Source organism: Somniosus microcephalus, chromosome 2 (assembly GCF_052327205.1).
Source record: "Somniosus microcephalus isolate GS21.2 chromosome 2, FLI_Smic_1.0, whole genome shotgun sequence".
In the NCBI taxonomy this organism is placed as follows: domain Eukaryota; kingdom Metazoa; phylum Chordata; class Chondrichthyes; order Squaliformes; family Somniosidae; genus Somniosus; species Somniosus microcephalus.
In genome coordinates, this window is record NC_140988.1 from 261,637,775 (window position 1) to 261,665,664 (window position 27,890).

The following is a 27,890-nucleotide window of genomic DNA, read 5'->3' on the forward strand; positions in this document are numbered from 1 at the left end:
AGTCATTTAAAACAGGTGCCAGAACAAAACGTGATCTTTGACCTTTTATTTTCTTAATACAAACCACACCTATAACAGCAGCTTCTCCTTGGCACTGCCACTATTGGCGTATTGTTACCCCACCTAAATATTTTTTCCAAATTGTGTTATTCATTGCCGAGGCTATCAGATGTGAAGAAATAGTCCCATACAAATGCAGTTTAGCATTAAAAAAAATTGGATAGGAGAAAAAAGGTGTTGCAATAGCAATGGCTGCCTGTAATTGATTAGGAGAAACATGATAATTTACCAGAACACCCAAACTACTGTGCATACATTTTTCAGTACCTGCTGAAAATAGTTCGTGGTGGGTGTGGGGCATCAACCAATTGAACATTGCTTCTTCTAAACACTAGCTACCAATCCCTGTTGGAAAGTGGAATCTCAGTGTTGAGAGAGAGAGAGAGAGAAGAGCAATATTATGAAAAAACAGAAAATTTTAGATGAATTATGAACTTGAAAGAGTTGAGGGAGGAAATTGCAGAGACCCTAGAAATTATGGCCCGGAATTTGCGGTCAGCGGCAAAACAAAGGTGTTCGCCGCTGGCCCCGAAGTAAGCTTCGCACAAAGATCTCACGATCTCCGTCGAGAAGTTCGGGTTTTCCGACATTCAATTCAAATCAACGGAGTTTAGTGGGGATCCCCTTACGTGAGCTACTGTGACGTTAACAAGCTACGCAGCCAATCAAAACGCAGAATTCTCAGACAGCAAACAAGGAAGTGGGTAAGCTCTTAAAATTCTAACTTTTTAAAAATGTTAGAGCGCAAAACAAAGATTGGGGCTCTCACATGGGGAAAAGACAAACCTGAAGTAAAGATGAACAAACTATAAATTTTATTTAATTTTCTAAAAAATTTTAAGTTGTATTAAAATGAATAAATTTCACACTGCACAAAATTAAAATTAGTTTCAGGCCCATAACCTTTGTTTAGTAGTCATACACCGTTAAAACCCGTTACACCTAATCGAACAAGGTCCAACACAGATTGCTGGCTGTGGGGGGTGGGGTGGGGGCGGGAGCAGGGGGGCACAGCGCAGCCTGCGTCAGAGCAGTGAACGACAGACCGCAACTTCAGGATTTCCGCATGAGCCAAATCCCGAAATTGTGGTCAGTTTTAAAGGTGGAATGATGGCAAACGCTGCCTGTTCGCCGTCATCTGGACTGCAAATTCCGGGCCTATATTTCTGGGCTCTATTGACTGTGGATGTCTGCCAGAGAATTGGAGAGTGTCCAATGTAATACAAATTTATAAAAAGGGAGACTGAACTAACTCAGGTATTTATAGGCCAGTTAGCTTAACATCTGTGGTAGGGAAAATTTGAGTGTCTTTAATTAATGATGAAATTACCACATATTTAGATAAAGAGAAAATAGTTAGAAACAACTAGCATGGATTTCAATGGGATTATTGTGCTTGAAAAATCTCAGAATTCTTTGAGGAGGTAACAAGGTAGATTGGGGGAAATGCAGTGGATGTAGTGTTCATGGACTTTAGGAAAGCCTTTGACAAGATATCACATGGAAGATTACTAGAGAAGATTAAGGGGTATAGAATTGGGGGAAGATTGCAAACTGTATTAAAACTTGGTTAAGAGAGAAAACAGAGAAAGGAGTTAAGGGCAGCTTTTAAGAATAGTTGCAAGTGGGTAGTGGTGTCCCTTAGTGTTCAGTTCTGGGGCCACCACTGTTCACTGTGTATATCAAGGATTTGGATATAGACCTAGAGGGAGTGGTGTCAAAATGTGTAGATAATACTAAGAGGAGGCGTAGTTCATTCTTTAGAAGACCAAAGGAAATTGCGAAGGGATATTGATAAGATGAGGGAATGGGTGAAAAAGTGGCAGCTGGAATTGAATGTCAGTAAGTGTGAGGTGATGCATTTTGGTTTAGAAAAGCAGCTAATTAATGGAAGCAGACTAGATGCTGTGGAAGAGCAGAGGGACTTGGGGGTACAACAGAATATTAAAGACAGTATGCTAGGTAGATAAGGCCATTAAAAAAGCTAATAGAATTGTAGGTTTTATCTCACAGAATATAAAAGCCAAGAAGTAATGATGCGCCTATATCAAACCTTAATAAGACCTGTAGTTAGAGTAGTGTGTGCAGTGTTGGACTTAAACAATAGGCAAGATATTAAGGCTTGAGGGTACAGCAGATTCACGAGGATGTTGCTCAATATTAGGAAATACAAATATGAAGAAAAACTTGAAAAGTTGGGTCTATTTTTTTTTGTTAGAATGATGCAGATTATGGGATGATATAACAGAAGTTATTAAAAATATGAAAGGATGGGACAGGAGAGATAGAAGCAGACTGTTTCCAGTAGTTGAGGGGTCTAGAACGAGGGGTCATAAGAGATTTTGAAAAGAGTAAGAGAAACCTCTTCACACACAGAGTTGCGAGGCTGTGGAATTCATTGCCAGGATTAGTGGCTGAAGCATAAACTGTGTTAACATTCAAGATTATATTAGTTAGTTGGATGAAGGAAAGGGGTTGAAGGGATAGCAGAACAGGGTGGTTGAATGTGATTAGAACTATTTGCTTGGATGGAGGGTAAATGCCAACACTCAACATCTAGACTTACACATGAAGCATGTCACCCAGGCAAGGTACCAGAGGACAGCTGTTGCCTGTACCCCAGCATGAGTCAGTGCTTTGAGAAGAGAAGAGGGAAAAATATATAGTGCACCATATGATTGTAAACTGATTTGAGTGTGAAGCATGTTACTTTTAAAACAAATAAAATGAATAAATGGCAACTTTTCCTGCATCCTACTTTCATGGGTCTCTTTTACAACCCCAGAAGGTCCAGGGACCAACATTAACCCAGGTCCCTACCAACGGAAGGGAAAAAAGATGTTACCTTGCAGCTTCCCCTTTTACTGTGGAAAGAGCCTGGCCTCCACTTGGTACTTCCCCATCCCAGCACAGCTGGGACAAAGAGCTCAGCATATGGGTGGGCTCTGGGGAAAATTGCATTGCTAATTCAAACTCCACCATTCCAATTTGCTGTATCAACACACTAGTTAAGCATTTTCTAATGCTTTAATCTGTGAAAGATTTCACAATGTACCTAGTTTAACAAAATGCCATAGCTGTGGACAAGACTATATAAACAGGGGTTTGGCAGACTTAGTTTTAATTTTGAAATTCATAACTTAATAAGCTTGGATTCTCTATTTAGATTTTTTCCCCTTAAAGAGAGATTCATTAAAGCCCATTTTCAAAAAAATGAGGTCAAATACAAGGGACAATTCAATGATCCTACACTCCTGGTGGGCAGCTATGCTCATAAGGAACAGGGGATGGATTAAAAAAATGATAAAATCAGTGCAACAAGTGTTGCAGCTCCAACTCTGACCCACACTCCGTTTGAACATAGTTCCTGCAGAGATTGCAGCATTGGTATATTTACTCTGCTGTCTTTGAATATACTTGTAAAGAAAATATATACAAGAAAGGAAGTGATGACACCATTATACTAAAGAAATTGACAGAACAAACATAAGTCTGCATCTTTCCATTTGAAAGTCATGGCACCAAGTCAGATTGTGCATGGAAATACCTGACTCAGTTTAAGCTGTACCATATTGTAACATTCAACATCCCCTTGCTACAGTGTAGATGTATTTAAAAAGTGAAATCCATTCTAAATGGGCTAATGAAGCTTTAAGACAAGCCATCCACTTCCATAGCTTGTACAGAAATTGAGTACTGAACATCAGCACTGAAAAGGTTACATTTATCACAGACAACCAAGAGATATTTTCCATGAAAACATTAATCAGGAGTTTTAAGGGCTTGCCTTTATATAATCTGCAGCATCTTAAAGAAATCATACCCCCCCAAAGGATTTGCTTATTGGGGCATTCAAACAAACCAAATCTGTTATTATTAATTCATATTTTCAACTAATTTTAAATAGTTTGAAATGCCTTTAGAAACCCAATGATGCAGCTCCAAGGCACCTTTACAAGTAAAATTCTTAAAATACCCCCTTTTTAAAAAAGACATTAGAATAACAAATTATCAATACATCAATCTGGTTACAATAGATCAGATGCTAATGTTTTAGGCTCAGATGATTTTACTTCTTTGCTTAGTCACTTCTACCATTTGATTTACTTTTTGCGAACTCTCAGTTTTGGTATTGATTTGAGGCTTGCAGGCCATACATACACATCAGCTGTTGGATGAGAGACATGTAAAAATCCATACCTTTGCAAACAACAAGTTCAGCTGTTTTCCAGATCCATGGTAGCCGCCCTGGGAGAGGAAGAGTTTAACCTGTTCCTGGACCTGTTCCTCATCCAGGTGCCAACAGTTTTCATCATCTATGCTGGCTCCTGCTGTTGGGTCAGGGGCACCTTCATCCATCAAAGAAGAAACCTTTTTAGTTGTATTATCAAATTAAATTCAGTTCCAACATTAAAAAGGAATTTTAAAAAGTTTATGGTGTGCCAAGGGAAAAATATCAGCCCAGTAATCCTAAGTGAAATGTTGGACTGTTTACCCAGAGGGTCCAAAAAACAGAATGCCCTGTGCCTGCCTTCTGTATAAGAGTGCAACAGGTTAACTAAATGGGAATGTATTTTACAAATGGGGAATTCAAATCACATTTTGGGAGGGCAAGAGGGCCAATTTCACCCTGCAGACCACAGCTAAGATAATCCGACCTTCCTGGTTGAAAGACAAAGTGCGATAAAAGAGACGGAAGAAAGGAGCAATGGGGGGGGAGAAAAAATGTATTTTGTTTCCCTCTATGAAAAATAATTTCACATTCCTGAAAAGCAAACAAAAAATAGCCAAAAGGCAAGAATGCTGCACACAACCAACACAAGGACCTTGGGAAAATGCCACAGAATCTACTGCAAAATATCAATAGGCCTCAATCCAAGCCTTGGTCTTTCCTGCTGAGTAGTAGCCACTAGGACTCAGGGACTCTTGGCAATTTGCACTGGTGCTTTTCTAAAGGCCTTACTGTTAATTCAATCATGACAAGAGCCAGGGGCAAACACAAAAAAGCAAGGGAACTAAAGGAACTAGGAGGAAGGGAGATAATTGAACTACTGAACCAAGCGAAAAAATATAAAAAGATGCAAGAGAAAAATCAACCAGTGTGTAGAAAATCATAACTGTTAAAGCCTAAACGGCCAGAGAAAATAAAAGAAAATCTGATAGGAAAAATAGAAAGCAATGAGGAAGAAGCAAGCAGAAAAATAAGATATTTTCGTGTGTATAAATCCCATTAAATCAGCAGACTTTCTGGCTGTACAAACCATTTTATCACACTGACTAAATAAAGGCTACCTAAATGCTCACCCAAGCAGTTCATCAAACCAAAATACGTCAGCAAAGAGTTCACTAAATCCAAACCACAGAGACTTTCTACAGATATGTTTGGCAATTCTACACATTTCAGTGCCTTACAGAATGGAAGTCCATCATGAACCACACAATCATTCTCTATTGATTTAGGGCTGCTTGCTCAATACTCTCAAGATATCCATTCAGTTTTAAAATCTTGAATAAATGCTGAAACACAATCCACAATTATATACTTAAAAAGTTTATATTCATACAATAGAAAAAGCAGGTTTCTACATAATAAAACAAAAATCAATGCCAGGTCAACGTGCAGAACCTACCGTGTACTTGATTGATTTCGGAGTTCAGGGAGAGGATTTCATCGGCTAGTTTTTGGGCAGTAGGCAGAACTTCTGTGTGATGTACTGTGATCAAATACTGAACAAATTTCTGCAATTGGTCTCGGTTCATCTGAAAAAGTGTCTCTGAAATGGGAAGATGCAACTTGACCTGATCTGGCTTGCGAATCCGGTACAGCGAGAGTGCTACAACGTGCGCACAATAAAAGATGTCTTTGTTTCCACAACCACAGGTCACTGAGGTAATTTTGCAACGATCAAAGCTGATAGCAACATTGCAAACAGTTTCTGGTTCAGACTGCGTGGCAGGTTCCGTTACCGTACCACTTAAGTGGAATCCTACAAAGGAAAGAGGGAAGTATTATCAGCAATGAAATAAACAAACTTGCAATGCTGCCAAGCATCTTATCTTCATGCCATACAGTACAATTACAACACCACATGGAGATACACATTTCCTTTTATATTACAAAAGATGTCTGCAATTAAACCACAATCAATCATGAAAGTGAATGAAAAATTATTGCTTTGTTTTTGAGAGACACAAAGAGCAGATTGTTTTAACCACATTTTATCCAATACCAAGGAGGGAGGGAAAACCCTCCAAGTTGTTTCAGCACTCAAGAGCTCTAAAATTGTGCATTTTTCAGCAGTTGCTTTAAGCAACCGAATTAATTACCAAGCAAGCTAAGCCAGTTCAAAGCCACAGCTACACACCCCTCATTTCAACCCATGGTGGTGGAAGCCCGGCAGGAGTTAGACACTAACTTGTCAGAAGCGGTGGGAGTTTTTCCACGTTTAGGTAGCAGGAGATCTCCCATGCTAACAGGTGTACTGCTTGCCCACATGTGAAGCAAAGTCTCAATTCTCAACTCAGGGCAGTGTCCTAGGCCCAACCATCTTCAGCTGCTTCATCAATGACCTTCCCTCCATCATAAAGTCAGAAGTGGGGACGTTCGCTGATGATTGCAGAGTGATCAGTTCCATTCGCAACTCCTCAGATAATGAAGCAGTCCATGCCCACATGCAGCAAGACCTGGACAACATTCAGGCTTGGGCTGATAAGTGGCAGGTATCATTCACGCCACACAAGTGCCAGGCAATGACTATCTCCAATAAGCGGGAGTCTAACCAGCGCCCCATGACATTCAACGGTATTACTAATCGTTGAATTCCCTACCGTCAACATCCTGGGAGTCACCATTGACCAGAAACTTAACTGGATCAGCCACAAATACTGTGGCAACAAGAGTTGGTCAGAGGCTGGGTATTCTGCAGAGAGTGTCTCACCTCCTGACTCCCCAAAATCTTTCCACCATCTATAAGGCACAAGTCAGGAGTGTGATGGAATACTCTCCACTTGCCTGGATGAATGCAGCTCCAACACCACTCAAGAAGCTCGACACCATCCAGGGCAAAGCAGCCCATTTGATTAGCACCCCATCCACCACCTTAAACATCCACTCCCTCCACCACTGGCGTACCGTGGCTACAGTGTGTACCATCTACAAGATGCACTGCAGCAACTCGCCAAGGCTTCTTCGGCAGCACCTCCCAAACCCGCAACCTCTACCACCTAGAAGGACAAGGGCAGCAGGCGCATGGGAACACCATTTCCCCGCCAAGTTACACACCGTCCGGACTTGGAAATATATCACCGTTCCTTCATCGTTGCTGGGTCAAAATCCTGGAACTCCCAACACTGTGGGAGTACCTTCAGCACAAAGACTGCAGCAGTTCAAGAACGCAACTCACCACCACCTTCTCAAGGGCAATTAGGGATGGGCAATAAATGCTGGCCTTACCAGCAACACCCACATCCCAGGAACGAATAAAAAAAAAATTTACAAAATGATTTCTTGAGTGTTAGACGGTTCCAAAACAAATAGAAGATAGGAAACCAAGCCAAAAAAAATCCAATTCCAAAAGGTTTCTGTACAGGAATGAGCCTGACCAGAAGCTTAACACTAGAGTTTATTTTCCTTGATATTTTAGAAAGAGAGATCAGGGGCAAGAAAGGTAGAAAGACAATACTTAAGAAAAGGAATTTTTTAAAAATTGTATGAAAAATAAATCAGCAAACCATTGCATTTAGACACAACTAATCTTTCAGCATTTTTTGATCACTTGCCATGTTAATTGGAAAACTGAAGACAAAATACAGAACATTTCAAGCAAGCTTGAGCAAAATTTATGGAGTAGTTTTCCATCCATGAAACAGTCAAGGTTACATTAGCAAAAATAAAGGTAAACTGTAAGCTGCATTACACTCAGTATTCAAAGGATTAAACCAACATTGACTTGAAATAGCTTAAATCTACTCTGTCATATTAATCTTCTTGGCAATACTAGAATACAATCGAGACAATTAAAGCAGATCTTCAGTACCAGAAAGCTCTGCAGCAAACAGCTGCTGAGATTTAACATGTGCAACTACTGCTGCACAGTACAGTGAATGGCCACAAATAAATGGCAAAAAAATACGCACAAAGTTCAAGGCATACCATTTTAAAACAAGTCATTGCATTTTCATTAGTCAACAAATTTTCCAGTTCCAGGAATTTCAACTGAGTATTAGGACATAGTGGAAAGTTTAAGACTTGTAAGCTTGTTTCCTCACACTACAGAAAGCAAAATTACTATTTTTTGAGTCAGCAGTGTCAAGACAGCAAGGAGTAGCTGTTCTCAATGATGCTTCCAACAGAATGATGCTTTGCTAGTTATTGTGGCCCAGGGCACAAGGGGGCGTCAATGCCACCTATTGACAAGTTTTCTCTGCCTCCTCCCATCTATCATATCTTGGATTCCCAAACACTCCTCTTTAACCGTAAAAGGGAACTATGTCTCGAGATGCTGCGTGTCATGGTAGGTTGGCACACTGTCTTTCACTTCTGAGATCTTTGCTCATTTTCAGTTCAGCCTGAAGGAATGAACGTCTTCCTCTGCTAGCTGCAGGAGCTGGCAACCTCAACTCAGGTCCACAGAACAACCAAGTCCAAGCTTAAAAAAGAGACTACACAGGCTCTCCCATTAGTTCAGCGCACGGTGCTGTGAGGTACTAAATCAAAGGGAGATCATTCAGGCCCTGGTTCAATTCCCAGCTTCTACCAAGTTAGATAATCACAGTCACGACAAGGGGGCAAAGGGAAACTTCAATGTTCCTTGGGTGTTCCTTGACCAGGATGGTTTTTATTTTTAAAAAGAAAAACGACCAACTAGAAGCCACGGTTCCTGTTGTCCATTCCCTTCTGGGACTGCAAACATGGGATAGGGGAAGATAAAATCAGGCTCAGCTATAGCACCCCACCCGCCACACTCAAGATGCATCATCAGGGACAGTCTACTCCAATTTGCCCTGCCAATTCTCACACAAACAGCCACTTTTGGAAGGTAACAACAGGCCATTGTCCATAGAACCACATCCCAGCACAAGTCAACACATTGAAGAGGAGGGGTTTAAAAATAACAGACACCATCAGGATTTTCAGCACGAAATAGTGAAATTTAGGCTAGTGCTGTAATGGCTGCACTTGGGGTTAAGGCACATTGCTCGAATGAGAGAGATAATCACATGCATCTTCTCAGATTTAAAGTTGCAAAGGTAAGGCCAGGCATTTATGAAATCAAAATCTTGTGCCCCACATGAGCCTCACTAGACATGTAAAATATATAAATAATGCATCTTTTCCTGTAACTGTGTCCCTGCTCGCTTCCCACTCACTAATTCTTTGGATCTTTCTCAGTTTTTCTTGCTTCCCCCTCCCTGTCTCATCCAGTTTCCCTCATCATCTCTATATCTCAGTTTGTGTAAATGAAACATAAAATAATGATTCCTACTTTGAACAGCTAATTTATTTCACTCTCAGTATTTACAGCTGTACCTCACAGCTAAAGCAGTCAGATGCTGCCGTCCATTCCAAGGTGTCCTTGTGGAAGAGAGTGGGGAGGCCGGAACTTCAGCCACACTGGACTATAGGTGGTGTCTGTAGTGCCTGTTTTTTTCCTCTGCTTTCTCAGTGAGAAACAAAACAAAAAACAAACAGTCACCAGAGACATCAAGACACCACATATTTTATGATACAGACCGGTAATGAACACAGATAAATGAATAAAGTGCAGACCTCTAAGAAGTAGCATTCCATAGCAAACATAAAGCAAACACTGAAGTATGACAATCCTTTTTCATCTCATACAATTTTCAAGATGGCCACTAACAGACAGAAAATTAATGTAACAAAAATCAGAAAGTTTTGAAGTTTTGATATTTTTCAGTCAATTATCACAGCAAAACCAACAACAGCTGAAGTCCTTTAACGCCGTAACAACTCAATACCACAGGAAAAATTAGAAGGCAACATATAATACACCATCACTGAATCTAGTGTAATCTCAAATTCATTAGAGGCAATGGTTTCTTGAACCCATGTACTAAACTTGGTTGAAAGCCACAGATTTCTTGATGTACAGTCATTTGAAAAAGTGTTCCACACTTCCGGTCCTTTTGGAGCAGAGGTAAATTATTCACAAATAATAGTCAAAGGTCATTTTTCCCCCCACTACTGCATGTGTAGTAAAACAGTAAAAACAAACAAACAATAAAACATTTAAACCAGGTTTCGGTTACAGATTATTTGTAAATTTTGGACTGAAGTCCAGAATAGCGTTTGTATAGAATCATAGACAATAAGACCAAACAAAAATAATGCATCTGACACTGCAACACTGTCTGGATCCAGATACTCTGGAAAATAACCCCTCAGAGTTGGAAATGGTTATGGATGCTAATACAATAAATTTGGGTAGACTTCCGTCAAATATAGACACTGCTCCTGGATCATCATCATCAAAGTTATCTGCAGAACCCTTCTACCCTGGGTTAATTGAGGTGACAAGAAGGTGGGACCTCTAGTGGGCATTTCACCACCATTCTGAGTGGAGCACCAATCTCTTGAATTTATCTGATTTGAGTCCAAGTTGGGTTAGTTTACTCCAGACAAAAGCTTCTGGTTGTGGACTGCGATGCAGCTCTGCTACAGATTAATGGGCATCTTTTCTGATACCAGCTTCCTGCATGCCTTCTATTCTGGTGTTGTAGATGTGGACTGATTTTTTGTGCCAGATTTATATTTCATGCACAGCATACTGCGGTATTCTATTAGTGTACAGCTACCTTGTCCTAGCAGCCAGTTCTCGCTCGCAAATAACTTGCTTTCAAAACTAGATATCAGCACAAGAAGCAATGCTCACTTCAATGACATGGAGACTATGAAAATGCTGAAAAATATCTGCCTATTAGCTTGGAACTTCATAAAATTCATATGCTTCTCTCTGCTGAATCACATTCAGAGCACTGCAAGAGGTCACCCTCAAATCAGTTGGAGGTATCCATGCAGTTTTAGTATTAAATGTTCCTGATGACTGCTCCCTTTCTCTGTTACTTGCTGCAGTTATATTATATATGGCAAGCATGAAGGGAATATTTCCATTTTCAGGTTCTTCTCATCAGTGAAACTGCAAAGCAACAAAAAAATCCTGAGTGAGTGGTGTAGAGGCAAATTTACCATAGAGAAGCACATACAGTGCCAAATCTAAAGCTCTCTTGCTGCTGGTTGCATTTATAAAAGGTAAACAACCTGGCCTTTGTTGCTCCAGTATCTAGAGAGATTCACCTTTCTATGGGTATTGCATGCTGCCACCAGATTCGTTGTTAATATTTCTGCCCCACTAAAAGACAAGTCAAAAACTGGGAATTGGGGGGGGGGGGGGGGGGTGAGGGGGGGGGCGCGTGGAAGAGGAGCAAATGGAGGTTCATAGAGTGTCACTTTCCAAAAACCACAAAATCAGCAACAGAAAAACATCTTTGCTAATCCTCAGTGAGAGAATTTTAAAAGTAGTGCATCATGCATTTACTTATTCTGTTTATAGTACATGGGTGTAAACATGTAATTAAATGGATAATTGTAAAAAGAATGCGGTGAAAGCCCATATGCTGCCAGACTATGAACTAATTTTCTCTCCAACCTCACTCAGTTCTACTGAAGCCGCATATCAATCATGGATGAGGGCAGGGAAGTATCCTATGGCATATGCTTGCACCAATGCCACTCTCTGGTGGCCAGTGGGATACGTGCAAAGGCAGCCAAGTGACCACAGTAAGTTTTCTTCCCTCTCTTGACACTTCCCTCCACATCTCTACTCAGATCAAGGGCGCAGTAGTAAGAATCTTTCCAGTGACAGAAAGCAAGGGAATGCTTATAAAGATCTGGAGCCATCTACAGCAGGTGAAGGGGACCTAGCAAAAAGTAGAACACTTCGGGGTTTTTTTTTTTAAATAAAGAGAACCGTTGGGACTGAATGCTTTAAATTTTCTTTTCCTATGTAAAAGATCCTGGTCTCCACTTGGCAAGTGGTAGGATCAAAATCAGGAACTCGCCATGTGCAAAATCCCAAGTTCTGTTGTGTACTACGCATGAACATTTGAGATAGTAGCCCTCCAGCCAGGCACTGTTTCGAGATCATAATACACCACAAAAAGTTAGTGCGTAACTCTGGATTAAACAACATCCATATGAAGTACAAATCAGAACTCTAGGTCACTGGTTCGCTCACCATGATACGCCTGTGATCTTTCCACACACCTACTAATAGCTCAGAGCTCCAGGTAGTGAAGAACCTATGCACACAATTTGAAGGGATGGGGTAAAGCCAATAAACAGAATAGAACTTCACTGCACACTCAATGGCCAACCTTATAATCATGTGTGCACCAAGTGACAGCAAGTTAATCAATCACAGAGACCATCATAATCAAGTCAAATGGTGTTCACACATGCAAATATTCCAGCAACAATCACTGGCTAATGATCAGGACTGGGAACCTTGGCAGATTTCCCCTTTCCCATGTTAGCTCAAGGGTGCTGTGGCCAATTGTAGCCCTCCACCCCCAAATCAACCCCTGGCTAAGTTCAACTAACACAGCACAGACCTTCAAACCCTCCTGGTTTATGTAACTCAGTATCACACCAGATTATGCATTTAGCATCGGAGTCAGAAGGGAGTTTACATTATATATATTTCATTAGAAATATATATAATTTTCAACCTCTGCCGGGACATACCTTACCTTTTGACATTGCTGAGGGTACTGAGCAGTGTTGTCAACTGGCATTTACTGTGTAGTATAGTGCAGATATAGAGTGGCCTGATATGCTTTATATGCAGCTCACTTCCAGGTGTGTAGAGAATTAAAAGGGACACACACACACGCACACACTTCAGAGACAAAATGGTAGGGACAACATAGTAAGTACAAGAGGCTGCTCACTCACAGGAATTTGAACTGTACTGCGTTTCATATCAAAACGGACATTAGTTCACTTTTGTAGGAACTGGATGGAGACTGCGGACTGCGTGAACTTATTTCACTTATGATCCTCACAGCCAGCAGCAAGTTATATGGTAATAAATGAGACACCAAAATCAAAGGTTTGTAATTCAATCTCATTACTGGTCTTTAAACTGTAGATTGTACAGCAAGCAGGTTTAGACACAATTATGTGATTTGCATCTTTTTCCACTTCAAACAAAACAAATAAAAGCTTTCACTAAAGTCACAACTATATCACTGCACCAATTTGGGAAAAGAGAGGGTTTTTAATTTTTTTTTAAATTTCCTCCAATTTTCTTTGCTTCAATTCTGAAAGCACCAATCATGTCCTTAGATGCTGACAGCCCTCCAGTACCTCACCCAAGTGACTGTTCTTAAATGAGAGCCCAAGCAGGCTATTCAATCGGAGAGCATTACAGGCTAGCCTGATCCCATCTTCACCCAATGCTCACACAAACTGTGCCCGCTGCGTCCCCAAAGACAAAGCCATTAAGAAGTTTGTCATCCGAAACATTGTGGAGGTTGCTGCAGTCCGAGATATTTCGGAGGCCAGCATCTTTGATGCATACATGCTGCCCAAACTCTACGTGAAATTGCATTACTGCGTCAGCTGTGCCATCCACAGCAAAGTGGTGAGAAGTCGTTCGCAGGAGGCCAGGAAGGACCGATCCTCCCCTCCACATTTCAGGCCAGGCGCCAACATCCCATGTGAACCTCCTCCCAACCTATGTAAACATTAGCGCATCCTATAATTTGGTTTGAAATAATAAAAATGTTGGACCACTGGGGGAAAAAAATGCTCACTTTCCATAATTATCAGATGCAGACACCCTGGCTGATAGTGCCCTGGAAACACAGAGGGCAACTCTAGCAATTCAAACCGTGGATGGAACCTGGGGCTTTCCGGGTTTGTAAGCATCAGTACCATACTAGGTGGTGTCCAGAGACACAGACAGGATCATTTACATTTTAAAACTATAAACACCCATCATCATACACAACCAGAAGCCCCCAAACTATCACAACTAAAATTTTCAATTCGACTACCATCTTTAATAAATACACTTAGTCCACACACACCGGCCATCCACATTTCACATGAACAGTAGATGCTTTGAGATCAGTGTGCACTTGTCTACAGAAAGAAAAAAAATCAGTACTGCTCCCAAGGGATGAAACTCTGCTGTAGGTTTTGCAATATCAGGAATTCCCACCTACTAAAGAATTTAAATCCCACAGCAGTAGATGGGAGGAAGAAGCAGCAGTGAATTCTCAAAAAGTAACTTCATGCTCACAACCTGCAAGAATCACAATTTTTTTCCCCCCCAGTGATGGACCCATAATGCAATGGGACAGCAAACAAATCAAGCTATTCCTTTTTTTATATAAATGCACACAGCAGCTGTGGGGAGAGGGTGGAAAGGAGGTGCATGTCAGCAGGAACTGAGAGGGCAAGAGAAAAAAAAAAGTGGCAACAAAGGGAAAGGGGGAGTGGATAGTAGGGTGCTGGGCGGGCGGCGGCAGGGAAAGAGAGAGAATGTGAAGAGCGCCGCCACATCATTGTGACAACCTTTAAAATAATTCAACAGAATTGGATTTAGCAACAGAACATATTAATACATATCCACAATAGCTCACAATCTCTCTGCAAACAGGGAGGGGAAATCCCTACAATATTCTGATACAGGTGATGGAATGTTGAGTATACTTGCAGCATAAGTTCTGATAAGCCCATGCTCCACTGAATTTTCAGTGTAACTAGAGGTCACAGACTTATATTAAGGACTTTTTATTTTGAATGATCAGCTTTTGCTAGTTTTCAAGGTTGGTGGGAATGTTATCCCATGACACTATTACATATGCATCAATACTGTTCAAGAGATTTACACTCTTCCTGACCTGCTCCTATTTACAAAATCGCTGGATAATACTTCAGAATTATCCATTTCCTGCACTTCACATGCACCATTTTGTTTTGAGCCACAATAGTGGTTGATATCAAAACTCTCAATATCAGGTGCTCACATGATGGTTTGAGAATACCTGTGCAATCCCCATGTCAAAGCAGGTTCACAATATCTTCTGCAGTCCATCAATAATACCCCATACAAAAGTACCAAGGAGAAGGAAAGTGCTTTCTGTGCAAAAGGCTCCCCACCTCCCTCTACACATCTTCAAAAATATCTCCTGCATAAATTACTCATTTGCCCTCAGTTGGATGGATGCCAGATGTCTGCCATTTCAGGTCTCCTCCTCTAGTGGGCTACCTTATAGAATTACTTCAATGAAATAATACATGCTTATCAAGATGTGTTTGCATATCTTACTGCCCTTCTTACACAGGTATTATTACTTTAAAACATTTCTAAATAAATGTACTCCTAGGATACAAAGACAGGCACTCGCCTGTTATGATATACAGACCAACATGGCAGAGTAATCACAGCGCTTGAACCCTGGAATTAAATTTGTTCATTAAAACACACTGGCCTAGAAATTGAGTTTTGGCGCAGCCAGGGCTTTAGCGCCGGAAGTTAGTGCCGGAGCTAAGTTGCGCTGGTCGGGCCCAAAATTCACTACTTCTGCGCCCAAACGGCTGCCGGCGCTGCTGAAAGCTGTTAGCGCCTGAAAACTGGCGCTATGCGCTGAATTTCGGCGCTATTCCGGCGCTGCGGCGCCCGCTGCGGTGCGGCAGGTTCGGGAAGTGCAGGCCTCCTCCTTCCCTTAAGGAGGAGCTGCCTGCACCCGGCCGCGGCCCGCGATAATCGTTTTAAAAATGAGCCCGGCACCTCGGACAAGTGCCGGGCTTGCTTCTGTTCCGGGGGGGGGGTGGGGGGGGGGGGGGGGGGGGAAGTCCGGGGAGTGAGCTGCGGCCAGGCGGGCGGCGGGAAAGTGGCCGGCCGCCGCGGGGCCTTTAATGCGCCGGCGCAAACTTGTGCAAGGCACCTCTGCCAGAACGTTGCTTGCGGCTGCCACGGGCGAGGCGGCCGCAAGTCAATTTCCCAGTTCGGGCGGGTTCCCATGGCAACCGGGACGCTGCGCACACCGATGACGTCATCGGTGCCGGCGCAGCGCTACCAGTCTACCGCGGCGGAAGGGCCCCAGGCAATTTAGGCGCCGGCGCCAATTGCAGCGCTAGGCCCTCTAGCGCCGCAAAATCGGCGCTAAGGGCACTGAATTTCTAGGCCACTATCTTTTTCTTTTTTTAAACTCTGGCTGGGGTCATGCTTCTGATTACCCCACTTGTTAAGTCTGTGTGTTATAATGAGAATTACTACACAGACCACAAGAGTAAATTTTAACAGGTCTTTACTAGTCGAAGGTCAGGGCGGAACTGCCCAATAAATCATTACACAGCACTTATATACCGGTGTGGTCACCACCGGTATTACAGTATACAGCAGCCAAGATAAAGTAGTGCAACCCTTAAAATAGTTCTCTTAAAGGTGGAACGGTTACATACACTACACCACTCACATGCTACTTCCTCATGCCCACCAATATGCTTTGGACTCTCCCTTCCTGTTCTCAGAAAAGTGTCAGGAAATATTAGTAAAAGGTGGGACTATCCCAGCCTGCTCTGCAAGTTAAAACCAGCCTGTTTCCTATCCACAGAATAGACCAGTTCCAGAGCACTAGGATAGCCCTGTTGAGTCTGTATGTCCCAGTTAATGTTAGGATCAATCACTGGACACAGACAACAAGAATAACTTTTTAAACAGGTCTTTACTATTCGGAGGTCAGGGCTGAACTGCCCAGCAAATCCTTACACAACACTTATATACCGGTGTGGTCACCACCGGTATTACAGTATACAGCAGCCAAGAGAAAGTAGTACATCTCTTAAAGTAGTTCTCTTAAGGTGGAACAGGTTACATACACCACAAGCCCCACCTTCCAGCAACATTCCCAGACTTGTTTAGAGGCAGAAGACAGGGAGGCAACAAGCAAGAGATGGAAAAAAATTTGGTACATAACTGGGGAAAGCCAACTCTTTTTTGGACCAGCAATTTCTTACTTGCACAGATGTTCTTGTGGCATAATAAAAAAAAGTTAAACCCTGAACCAGAAGTAACACTGACTGTGTATATTACACACACTTGTCACACTATGTACAAGTAGCAAGAACACACCATACACTAAAGGAAGTTGTGTATGCTTAAAAGGAATACTCCCAGGATAATGCTTTATAGTGACCTCAACTGTTCATCTAATAAAACTAGCACTGCATGTAATTAAATTAAAAATTATAAAACTCACTGTCTCCCCATTTTGCCACTTTATTTTGTTTAACGCTAAAAAATGTTACACCAGAAAAAGTGAACTGAAGACAAGTTTGATTTCCCTGCTTCATTTCATTTTCCTCAAAAATCATTAAGGTGCAGCCCCGATTTGATGGAGGGGAGGAGAAAGAGAATTAATTTTGTTATGTCCCAGATACACAGTAATTTTTGTGTCAGTGAGATATGGAAACTATGTCACAGTAACTGCAGTGCAACTAGGGAATGAAGTTGCTGATCTAACGGCATGTCAAATTCTGACAAGTGAGGAGATATGAAAGTTCCCAGGTAGTTCAATTTCAATTTGAAACTTTTCAGTGTTACTGAAGAGCAGGCTGTCTCATCAGTTCTTCACAATGATTAGAAATTTAACTGCACTTAGACTTCAGTGATCAGTCCTCTGCACATGTGTAAGCAGGTATGTGCAGAGTTCCATTGGCCTGAGCAGGAGACAATGCAGAACCAACAGTACAAGTCAGTGCTCTATTCACACTCTTCAACTGCAAATATCTGCAGTATCACAGGCAATAACACACAGGGCTGCTTTTTTTTGTAATCACTCATGAAGAGGCTATAATTGCACCTTATCCTAGTGGTAATCCTTTAATATAATCATAAGTACTTTGCAGCAAGACATATACAGCATTAATGTATAGTATATATCTCCTTCGCTGTTAAGCTGCACCCTGCTGATGTATTTGAAGTCTATCATTTTAACATTTTTGTCATAGCTAGAAAAGCTAGTAGTTTGTGCTAAAGGGCCACACATCTACATTATTAAAGTTTTTCATGCTGTGGCGCCTTCTAGGAATGGGACTCCAGATTGAGCCACAGACTCATCACAAGGCAAATGGACTTGGCTAATGGATCACATGCTTCCTACAAACCCAACTCTTCCAAATAGCTGCTTGCAATGTTTCCAACATTGGGAGTTGCTTTAGAGCAATCTGATTAATCTGCAAGAATCACAAGATGCTACTTGTGTGAAAATTGAAACCATTTTGATTATGTCTTCAACTAAATGTAATGTATACCACTTTCAGTTCTTAAATCATGCCATTATTTAAAAAACACAGCAATCCTGCTCAGTAGTTTGATTGTGTTACTTAGCAATTCTGTAAATCCAGCTAATTTAATTTCAAAACAAAGCTCATCCATTAGTGTGCTGACTGCATTTTATTTACAGTATAGGAATTTTTTTTTAAATCCAAGGTGAGTCCTTAAACACATTTTGTTTTAATCTGAGGGGGTCTTTTATTGATTTTTTAAAAAACACACAATGGGCCAGAAATTCGGGTCCCCACAGGTGAGTACGCGCTGGGTCCTCACGCATAGGCCCAACGAAAGTGCCAGTTTCGTGCATGCACTGCGCATGCGCGGGAAACCGGAACTTCCGTTCCCTTGAAAGAAGGGGTTCACAGGTCGAATACGTGCCAGCGCGTATGCCTGGCACTTCCGTATTTTTTTTTTTTTTAAAAACAGGTTTCTCCGGGAGGGTAAGTCTCCAGCAGCTACGCTTTTTAAAAAGCAGTCGCAAGGCCTGCTTTTAACAAGGCAAGTTGTGAATTAAGTAAAATTAAAGCATTTTTTCCACAGGTTTATTATTTTTAAATATTTTAAAGGTAAGTTTATTTTTAGCCCCGTTAAAAACTAATTAATTTTTTCAAAAATTTAGATTGTTTAAAATAGTTATTTTATGTAATTTAGTTATTTTAAAAATGTGATCTTTTAAAAATGTATTTGAAGTTTTAGTTATGTTTTGGGGCTGAACTCTATTCATAGATTTGACAGGTCTTCCTATCAAGTCTATGAATAGAGATTCCCTGCTACGATTGGCTCTCCATGGCCCACGTGATCCTAGGGGACGCTTTGAACTAACTGCGCCCCTGGGATACGCAAGCACTGCGCACCAGCAGCTGGAGCAGGCCCAGGATCGGAATCCCACGCGGGCCCACAGCTCAACTGCAGGCGTGCTAGGTAAGTGCAGGTCAGGGGCTTGCACCCGCGGGAAGCCTCCGACCCGAATTTCTGGCCCATTAAGCAAACATACTTTTTCACATGGGGACATCCCAGTGTTGCATTAACCATTTCAGCAGGCTAAACCCATTTCCAATACATTTCAAGTGATTTCATTTGAATTTGACATTGTAACTCCTATCCTTTTGAAAATCAAAATGTTTTTGTCCTTTTAACAACAACAGCTATCCTACTCGGTCTTTTGATTGTGTTAGTTTTTAAAACTGATTTTTTTTTTATAAAACAGCCCACTACATATGTATACTTTTTTTTAAAATACATTTATCATCTACAGTGTGCTATGGGGTATTAAACAAATTGAATTAAATCTCGATGTAAAAATTAACTCAGTTTATTTATCACATAGGCAGACCCCAGGCTATATTTGAGAACAGAGTGACACACATACAAAACAGAGAACCCACAGATAAAATAACAATTATACAAGATGGGACAGGCAGAGTTAAAGACTGTCAGCAAAATGCAGACTTCCTATTGAGGTGCAAGATATTTCTACATTCTTCATCATCTTCACAAAAGGCTAAACTTTGAGGATATCCTGTTTCATCCTTTACAGCAACAATCCCTGTAAAACTACAAGGATATATATGGCAGAATACTCCAAAGCATTTGTTTCATTTTTCTCTAATGAGCAATGCCATAGCAAACTCGATCAATTTTTTTTTTTTTTTTTAAACTTGAGTTTTCTTTGCAATACAGTTTTGCTAGAGCAAACACAGACAAAACAAATACATGTACTAGTAAATTAACATTCCAAATATCCATTCACTATCATACCCTTAAGTAATTCAACACAATCATTTAATGAGCCTGAAGTGAAAGTTTAGATTTCAGTGGTAGAACTGGTATCCTCATGAGAGGCACCCTCATTGAGCCATCAGCTAATATGCAACTGAAGGCTTGGTATATAATGTGACAACATCTGTAGCTACTGGCAGTGTTGCCTCTGGACAAAATAAAATCACACATCTTCCATTTTGTATTACTGAAACCCTAGTGACAACACTGATTTACCTTTATATCCTTTATTCAAGCCCTGAACAAGTGCAATTATTAGAAAGATACCATTCTGTTCAGTCCACTACTCTGCTTGACCATGGAATCATGAAAACTGATCGACTGCTAGGAGGTTTCAACTTTAGTTTTATGAATAATCAAAGCAGTACTTATTTTCTGCAGGTCTCAACATATGTTACTACGATAGGGTAGACGTAAAGATGTTTCCAATTGTGGGGGGAGACCAAAACTAGAGGTCATAAATATAAGATAGTATCTAATAAATCTAATAAAGGAATTCAGGAGAAACTTCTGTATCCAGAGAGTGGTTAGAATGTGGAACTTGCTACCACAGAGTGATTGAGGCGAATAGATAAACCCATGAGGAAGAAAGGAATAAAAGGTTAGGGAGGAGGCTCGTGTGAAACATCAACACTGGCACAGGCCGGTTGGGCTGAATGGCCTGTTTCTGTGTTGTAAATTATGTTTACAAAAGCATTCCAACTATATTCCTGTAAGACATGTCCTTTGCAAAGCAACATTTTCAATTCTGAACAACGTTGGCACATTTAGCTAGATTTACTGACCATTCTAGCCCATTATTTTTTTAATGAATATTTGTGTCTCTCAACATAAAGGATGTCAGTATTGAAGGAGCTGGCAAGTAATCTGATTTTTGCACCAACTATCAGCATCAAGGTCTCTGCCAAATCATCAGCATTGGATTCACACCTGCCAGGAATTCCATTCGGAATACATTTACTAGTTTCATGGGGTGGTATCAGATACACAAGGGAAGGAAAACATCAAGCCCAGGTCTCAGATGAATAGTTTAGACACATTCAAGGCCAACTTTTTACATCAAAGATAAAATGGAGCATTTATATATTTTTCACCTTTAGGAGCAGCTTACATCAAGCAGCACATTAGACTATTCAGTCGTGCATCACACTAGAATCATAGAATGGTTACAGCACGGAAGGCCATTTGGCCAGTCGAGCCCGTGCAGACTCTCAGCTAGTCCCACTCCCCTGCAATTTGTTTTCCTTCAGATACTTATCCAACTCCCTTCTGAAAGATAAAATTGAGTCTGCCTCCTGTAGTGTATGTAACTGTTCTACCTTTAAGAGAACTATTGTATGTAACCGTTCACCTTTAAGAGAACTATTTTAGGTGTGGCACTACTTTATCTTGGCTGCTGTATACTGTAATACCGACGGTGACCACACCAGTATATAAGTGCTGTGTCAGGATTTATTGGGCAGATTCGCCCTGACCTTCGAATAGTAAAGTCCTGTTTAAGTTAGTCTTGTAGTCTGTGTATTACTTCGCTATACAACCCACAGACTTTACAGTGGCGACGAGTTCGATCTTACCCTGCGGCAACAATACTTCTGAAGAAGTGGACGAGCGTCGAGAGGAGGCGCCCGCCCTCGTCGTTTTGCTGAGAGAAAACTCGAGTCTGCAGACCAAGAAAGGAGGAAGATTTCAAACACGAAGTCTTCCATCAGCAACAGGCACGGATTGTCCCTTCTGCCACGGTGGTGAGTGAGCCGATCAACACGAGAAGCAAGTCGGCCACGGTGACGGTGAGTAAAGGGAAAATAGAAACAAATAAACGGAGGATAAGGGCGGTGCACTCGACCACGGTCGAGGGGGAAAGGAGCCGGACAGAAGTCGGGCCCAGAGGCGCTGAGACTGGGGCAGCGTGGAGCAGAAGCCGCGGTACAAGCGGGCTGGGGAGCGTCGTGAGACGGCTAGACCGCGACGGCGAAAAAGGCCGGACAACTACCGCGACCACGAGGCGCTGCGACCGGGATCGTAAGGCGCGGGAAGATATAAAAATAAATAAGCCACGGAGAACTCAGCCGCAGAGGAAAGCACCGGACTGCAAGAAGCTGGGAGGCGCGATTGGGGTGAAAAAGGCCAGACAGTGATTGAGGCCACGAAGCGCTGCGACCGGATTGTAAGGCGCGGGACGATATAAAATAAATAAACCACGGAGAACGTAGCCGCAGCCGGGGAGGGAAGCACCGGACTGCGAGAGGGCTGGAAGCGCGATTGGGAGCCCTAGCGAGGAAGGCTGAGCGAGATCCAGCCCAGCGGCTGAAACTGTTCGCCGCCAACGGGTTGTACCCAGCACCGGCTGTCCTGCCGAGAGAAGGGAACGCGCTGAAGCCGACGCGCAGGCTGCAAACCCGAAAGCCAGCGGCCGTCGCCCGAGGGAAGCTTACCCCTCCTGCCAGGGGAAGAAACGCGGGCAGCCGCCAGTAGGCGGGGAAGAAGACAGAAGCGGGAACCGCCATTTTTAAAGTGGGCGGGGAAAGAAGATAAGCGCAGGAAACCGGCATCTGGGAAAAAAAAAGTTAAAGAATATTGTTGTTGTTTCTCAGGAAGAGTGTGAAGATGCCCAAGCATAGTAACAGCAACGGTTTCAATGCCGAGGTGGAAGACTGGCCCACGTATGTAGAACGCATCGAGATATATTGTACGGCTAATAAGATAGCAAATTATGAAAAAGCTCTAACCTTATTAAACTCAATGGGTGTGAGGACATACGGGTTATTGAAGCATCTTCTATCACCAGCTAAACCGGCGGATCAGTCTTTCGATAATATTGTTGCTGTCCTGAAGGATCATTTTAACCCCACACCGCTGATGTTAGCGGAACGATCTAAATTTTACGGGAGAACGCAACGAAAAGAGGAAAGCAACGCGGAGTACTTGGTCGAGCTGCGTAGACTAGCGAAATACTGCCAGTTTAGAGGAAATCTGACAGAGGCATTGCGAGACAAGTTCGTGTGTGGATTGTCGAAGGAAGGAACGCAAAAACGACTACTCGAAGAGAACGATCTTACACTTGATAAGGCTGTCCTTATTGCAGCATCGCACGAAGCCGCAGCGAGAGGCACGGCGGAAATGCAGCGGAAGACAGCGGTACTCAGTGTGGATCAAATGACTTCGGGTACAACGAAATGTTCTCGTTGTGGGAAGACAACACACAACCAGAACCAATGCTGGGTTAAAAACCAGGACTGTAGGAAATGTGGCAAGCTTGGCCACATAGCTAAGGTATGCCGGTCAGGAAAGAAGAACAACAATAATAAGTCACCGCAGAAGAAGTACAGAAAGGTACATGAGGTGACTGGGAAGAGTCCAGATGAACAGAATTCGGACTCAGACTCCAACAGCAAGGCACTGGGTAGTCTGAGGATTCATAATGTGAGTAAAGAAGCTGACCGACAAACTATCTGGATCACACTACAGATTGCAAAAGTCCAAGTGAAGATGGAAGTGGACACCGGATCGGCGTTGACGGTCATGAATAAGCATGATTACAAAAAGTTATTCAAACATATTCCCCTACGGGATACGGAGATAGTATTGCAGACATACACGGGGCACAAAGTATACCCCATCGGAAAGATAGAAGTCAAGGTGAGATACAAAGACAAAGATCACCAAAGGATGGACTTGTATGTGCTGCCCGAGGGAGGTCCACCACTTCTGGGACGGGAGTGGATCAGGAAAATAAAGATAGACTGGCATTCACTAAACATAATGACGGTAGATTCCGGGAAGGAAGAGGTCAAACCTGAACGGTTGTCCAGAATATTGGACGAAGCTAAAGAGGTATTCCAGCAAGGACTGGGAACACAGAGGCATTAAAGCAAAAATCAAGATTGCAGAACATGCAAGCCCAAAATTTTTCAAAGCCAGATCGGTACCTTACGCGATACGACCTGCTGTGGAGGCAGAACTGGAAGAGCTTGAACGTTCAGGGGTACTGTCTAAGGTGGACTGGAGTGAGTGGGCCACGCCCATTGTTCCCGTCATGAAGTCTTCATCAAGTAACAAGCCAGGGGGACTGGGGGAAGGTCCGCATCTGCGGAGATTTCAAGATCACAGTTAATCCGGTGCTTCACACGGTACAATACCCGCTTCCGCGGATTGAGGATATCTTTGCTTCATTGTCTGGCGGGCAACACTTCACCAAGATAGACCTGGCACAGGCATACTTACAAATGGAAGTCGAGGAAGAGTCGCGCCAGTATCTCACAATCAACACGCACAGAGGCTTGTATCGTTATAATAGACTGGTTTTTGGAGTAGCTTCGGCTCCAGCAATTTGGCAGAGGGCAATGGAGCAGGTCTTACAAGGTGTTCCAAGCACGCAGTGTTACTTGGACGATATCCGGATTACGGGAGAAGACGAGGAGGAACACCTCACAAATTTGAAACTGGTGCTCACCAGGTTGAAGGAATATGGCCTTCGAGTTAATTGCCAGAAATGTGAGTTCTTCCAGAAACGGATCTCGTACTGCGGTCATGTCATTGACCAAGAGGGGCTGCACAAGTCGCCTGACAAGATAGAAGCTGTCGTGAAGGCCCCCGCTCCGGAAAACGTTTCACAGTTGAGATCGTTTCTGGGGTTGATTAATTATCACAAGTTTCTGCCAAATTTATCCACGGTGCTACATCCGCTGAATGCTCTGTTACGGAAAGAAGTGCCATGGAAGTGGAGTGAGGAATGTAAAAAGGCCTTTCGCAGAAGCAAGGCGTTGATTACCTCTGAGGAAGTGTTGGCTCATTTCAACCCAACGTTACCTCTTCGTCTAGCTTGTGATGCTTCCCCTTATGGAATTGGAGCAGTACTTTCACACAAGTTACCAAATGGCTCGGAAAGGCCAGTCGCATTTGCGTCCCGATCGTTGACCTCCGCGGAGCGAAATTACGCTCAGATAGACAGGGAGGCCCTCAGCCTTGTGTGGGGAGTAAAGAAATTCAATTATTACCTGCAGGGCAAGAAGTTCACATTACTGACAGACCACCAGCCGTTGGTGTCCATATTCAACCCTAACAAGGCCGTTTCCACTATGACAGCGCAAAGGTTACAGAGGTGGTCCGTGTTACTTGGGGCACACCAATATGACATTGAATACAAAAGCTCCAAACAGCATGGAAATGCTGATGGGTTATCGCGCCTATCGTTGCCGGTAGTAGAAGAGGCGGCTACAATGGACCCGGTAGAGATGTTCCACTCATCCATAGTAGAATGTCTACCAGTAACCAATTCGATGATCGAGAATGAAACAAGAAATGACCCGACTCTCTCACGGGTCTACGATCTAACAGTGGAGGGATGGCCAGCACATGGCGAACCAACACTGCCAGCATTTTCGCAACGGAAAGAACAGCTGTCAGTGTGCCGAGGAACCTTGATGTGTGGATCGAGAGTGGTGATTCCACCCAAACTTCAGCATAAGGTGCTAAAGGAACTTCATGAGGGGCATCTGGGTGGAGTGAAAATGAAGAACCTAGCAAGAGCGTTTGTGTGGTGGCCAGGTATTGATGGAGACATCGAGGAAATAACCAAGAGTTGTCTAGGATGCCAGAAGGTCCAAAACACGCCACCACAAGCTCCTCTGCATCCATGGGAGTGGCCCTCATCTCCTTGGCAAAGGGTACACATCGACTTTGCTGGTCCATTTATGGACTCAATGTTTCTAATAGCGGTGGATGCACACTCCAAGTGGCCGGAGGTAATAAAGATGTCCTCCACCACCACGGAAAAAACCATCACAGTATTAAGGACCATGTTTGCCAAGAATGGGCTGCCGGAACAGGTCTGTTCTGATAATGGACCACAATTTGTGTCCGAAGAATTCAGGAAGTTCTTAAAAAGCAATGGGGTCAAGCACTACACGTCAGCCCCATACCATCCCGCCACCAATGGCTTAGCTGAAAGGTTTGTCCAGACCTTCAAGAAGGCCATAGGTAATGAGAACATCAACTTACAACATAAGGTAGATAACTTCTTGTTGGCGTACAGGAATGCAACACATGCGGTCACAAATCAAACTCCCGCCATGATGTTTTTCAATAGAAGACGAAGATGCCGGCTGGATTCGATTAAGCCAAACGTCAGAAGGGACGTAGAGAACCGGCAATTCCAGGGCATGAATGAAAGGCCAACTAGATCTTTTCAGACAGGTCAACAAGTTTTGGCCCGGGACTACCGTACCGAGAAATGGCAGCCGGGAACTATTGTAAAAAGGCTAGGGCCGCTGCTGTATACAGTGGACATTGGTGGCAGCATAATAAGGCGCCATGTTGACCAGATCATAGGGTCATCCACAAAGAGCCAACCTACTCCACAACCTTACACGGCTAATGTAGAAACAGAGATACCCAGAGCACCTACCTCCGATCTGGTAATACTGGAATCAGATGATCCTGACACTGTCCTTCAAGCTGAATCGGCCTTGCCGGAAGAACCTACTACCCCGCCGAAAACTACTACACCACCGAGGCGTTATCCGGACAGAGTCAGGAGACCTCCAGAGAGACTGAATCTGTGAACTGTTTTACATAATTTGTATATATGTTCTAATGATATGGTTAATGGGGAATAAGTATGTTGTAAGCTAAAAAGGGAGGATTGTAGTGTATGTAACTGTTCTACCTTTAAGAGAACTATCGTATGTAACCGTTCACCTTTAAGAGAACTATTTTAGGTGTGGCACTACTTTATCTTGGCTGCTGTATACTGTAATACCGACGGTGACCACACCAGTATATAAGTGCTGTGTCAGGATTTATTGGGCAGATTCGCCCTGACCTTCGAATAGTAAAGTCCTGTTTAAGTTACTCTTGTAGTCTGTGTATTACTTCGCTATACAACCCACAGACTTTACACCTCCACCACCCTTTCAGGCAGTGCATTCCAGATCTTAACCACTCGCTGTGTAAAAAAGTTTTTTTCTTACATCGCCTTTGGTTCTTTTGCCAATCACCTTAAATCTGTGTCCTCTGGTTCTCGGCAGACACATATCTGCGATACTAATAGTGACATCCCGATTATTGCTTTTCCCCCCCACCCCCAAGGAGAGGAGAGAGGGGAAGAGATGCCACCCTCATATGTACCACTCACGTATGCCAGAGTCATGTGCCTTAGTTGCTTGCTCAAGAACTAGTGCGAAATATGTGGGGAAGGATGGAAACTAGAGAAAAAGTATCTTCTATGGTTGATAAGTCCCTAATTAAACCATTGATGCAATCTTGCAAGACTCATTCTTTAAAACAAATTGCCCTTTAGTGGTGACAAATACTACATTCAAGAAAGTGCTTCATTACTAACCAGAAAACACAACACAGTATATTGCTTAGCAAACCATGTTCACTTTCAGAGCTGGGGGACCTCTGATTAATAACTATATTCTGTATTACAGAATGCACTAGATTTTAAACCTCACAAATGCAGCAGGAAAAAGCTGAATCACCACTCTGAAAAAACACAGCAACTTATTCACTACCAAATTCATTTGATGGAGATTGCCATTGATGGGAGCATTAAAACACCACCTTGATCCGTTTCACTCTTTTTGCTAAAGAAAGGATGTATGCGGCAGACACAACCAATTGGATGGTGTACCATCACAGGAACAACTTCCAGGTGGAAAGCTTGTGTTATTAATCAGT

General features: G+C 42.7%; 1 protein-coding gene across 2 annotated transcripts in view; it reads right to left on the reverse strand.

Annotated features, from left to right (window-relative positions):
- LOC147123355 (zinc finger SWIM domain-containing protein 6) overlaps positions 1-27,890 on the reverse strand; it is a 251,037-nt gene that overhangs the window by 105,626 nt on the left and 117,521 nt on the right. For both annotated transcript variants that reach the window (XM_085971432.1, XM_085971439.1), the window contains exons 2-3: positions 5,691-6,047; positions 4,261-4,409 (exon numbers count right to left, since the gene is read on the reverse strand). In XM_085971432.1, coding sequence (XP_085827558.1) covers positions 4,261-4,409; positions 5,691-6,047 — 506 coding nt within the window. The remainder of the gene's footprint in view (positions 1-4,260; positions 4,410-5,690; positions 6,048-27,890) is intronic.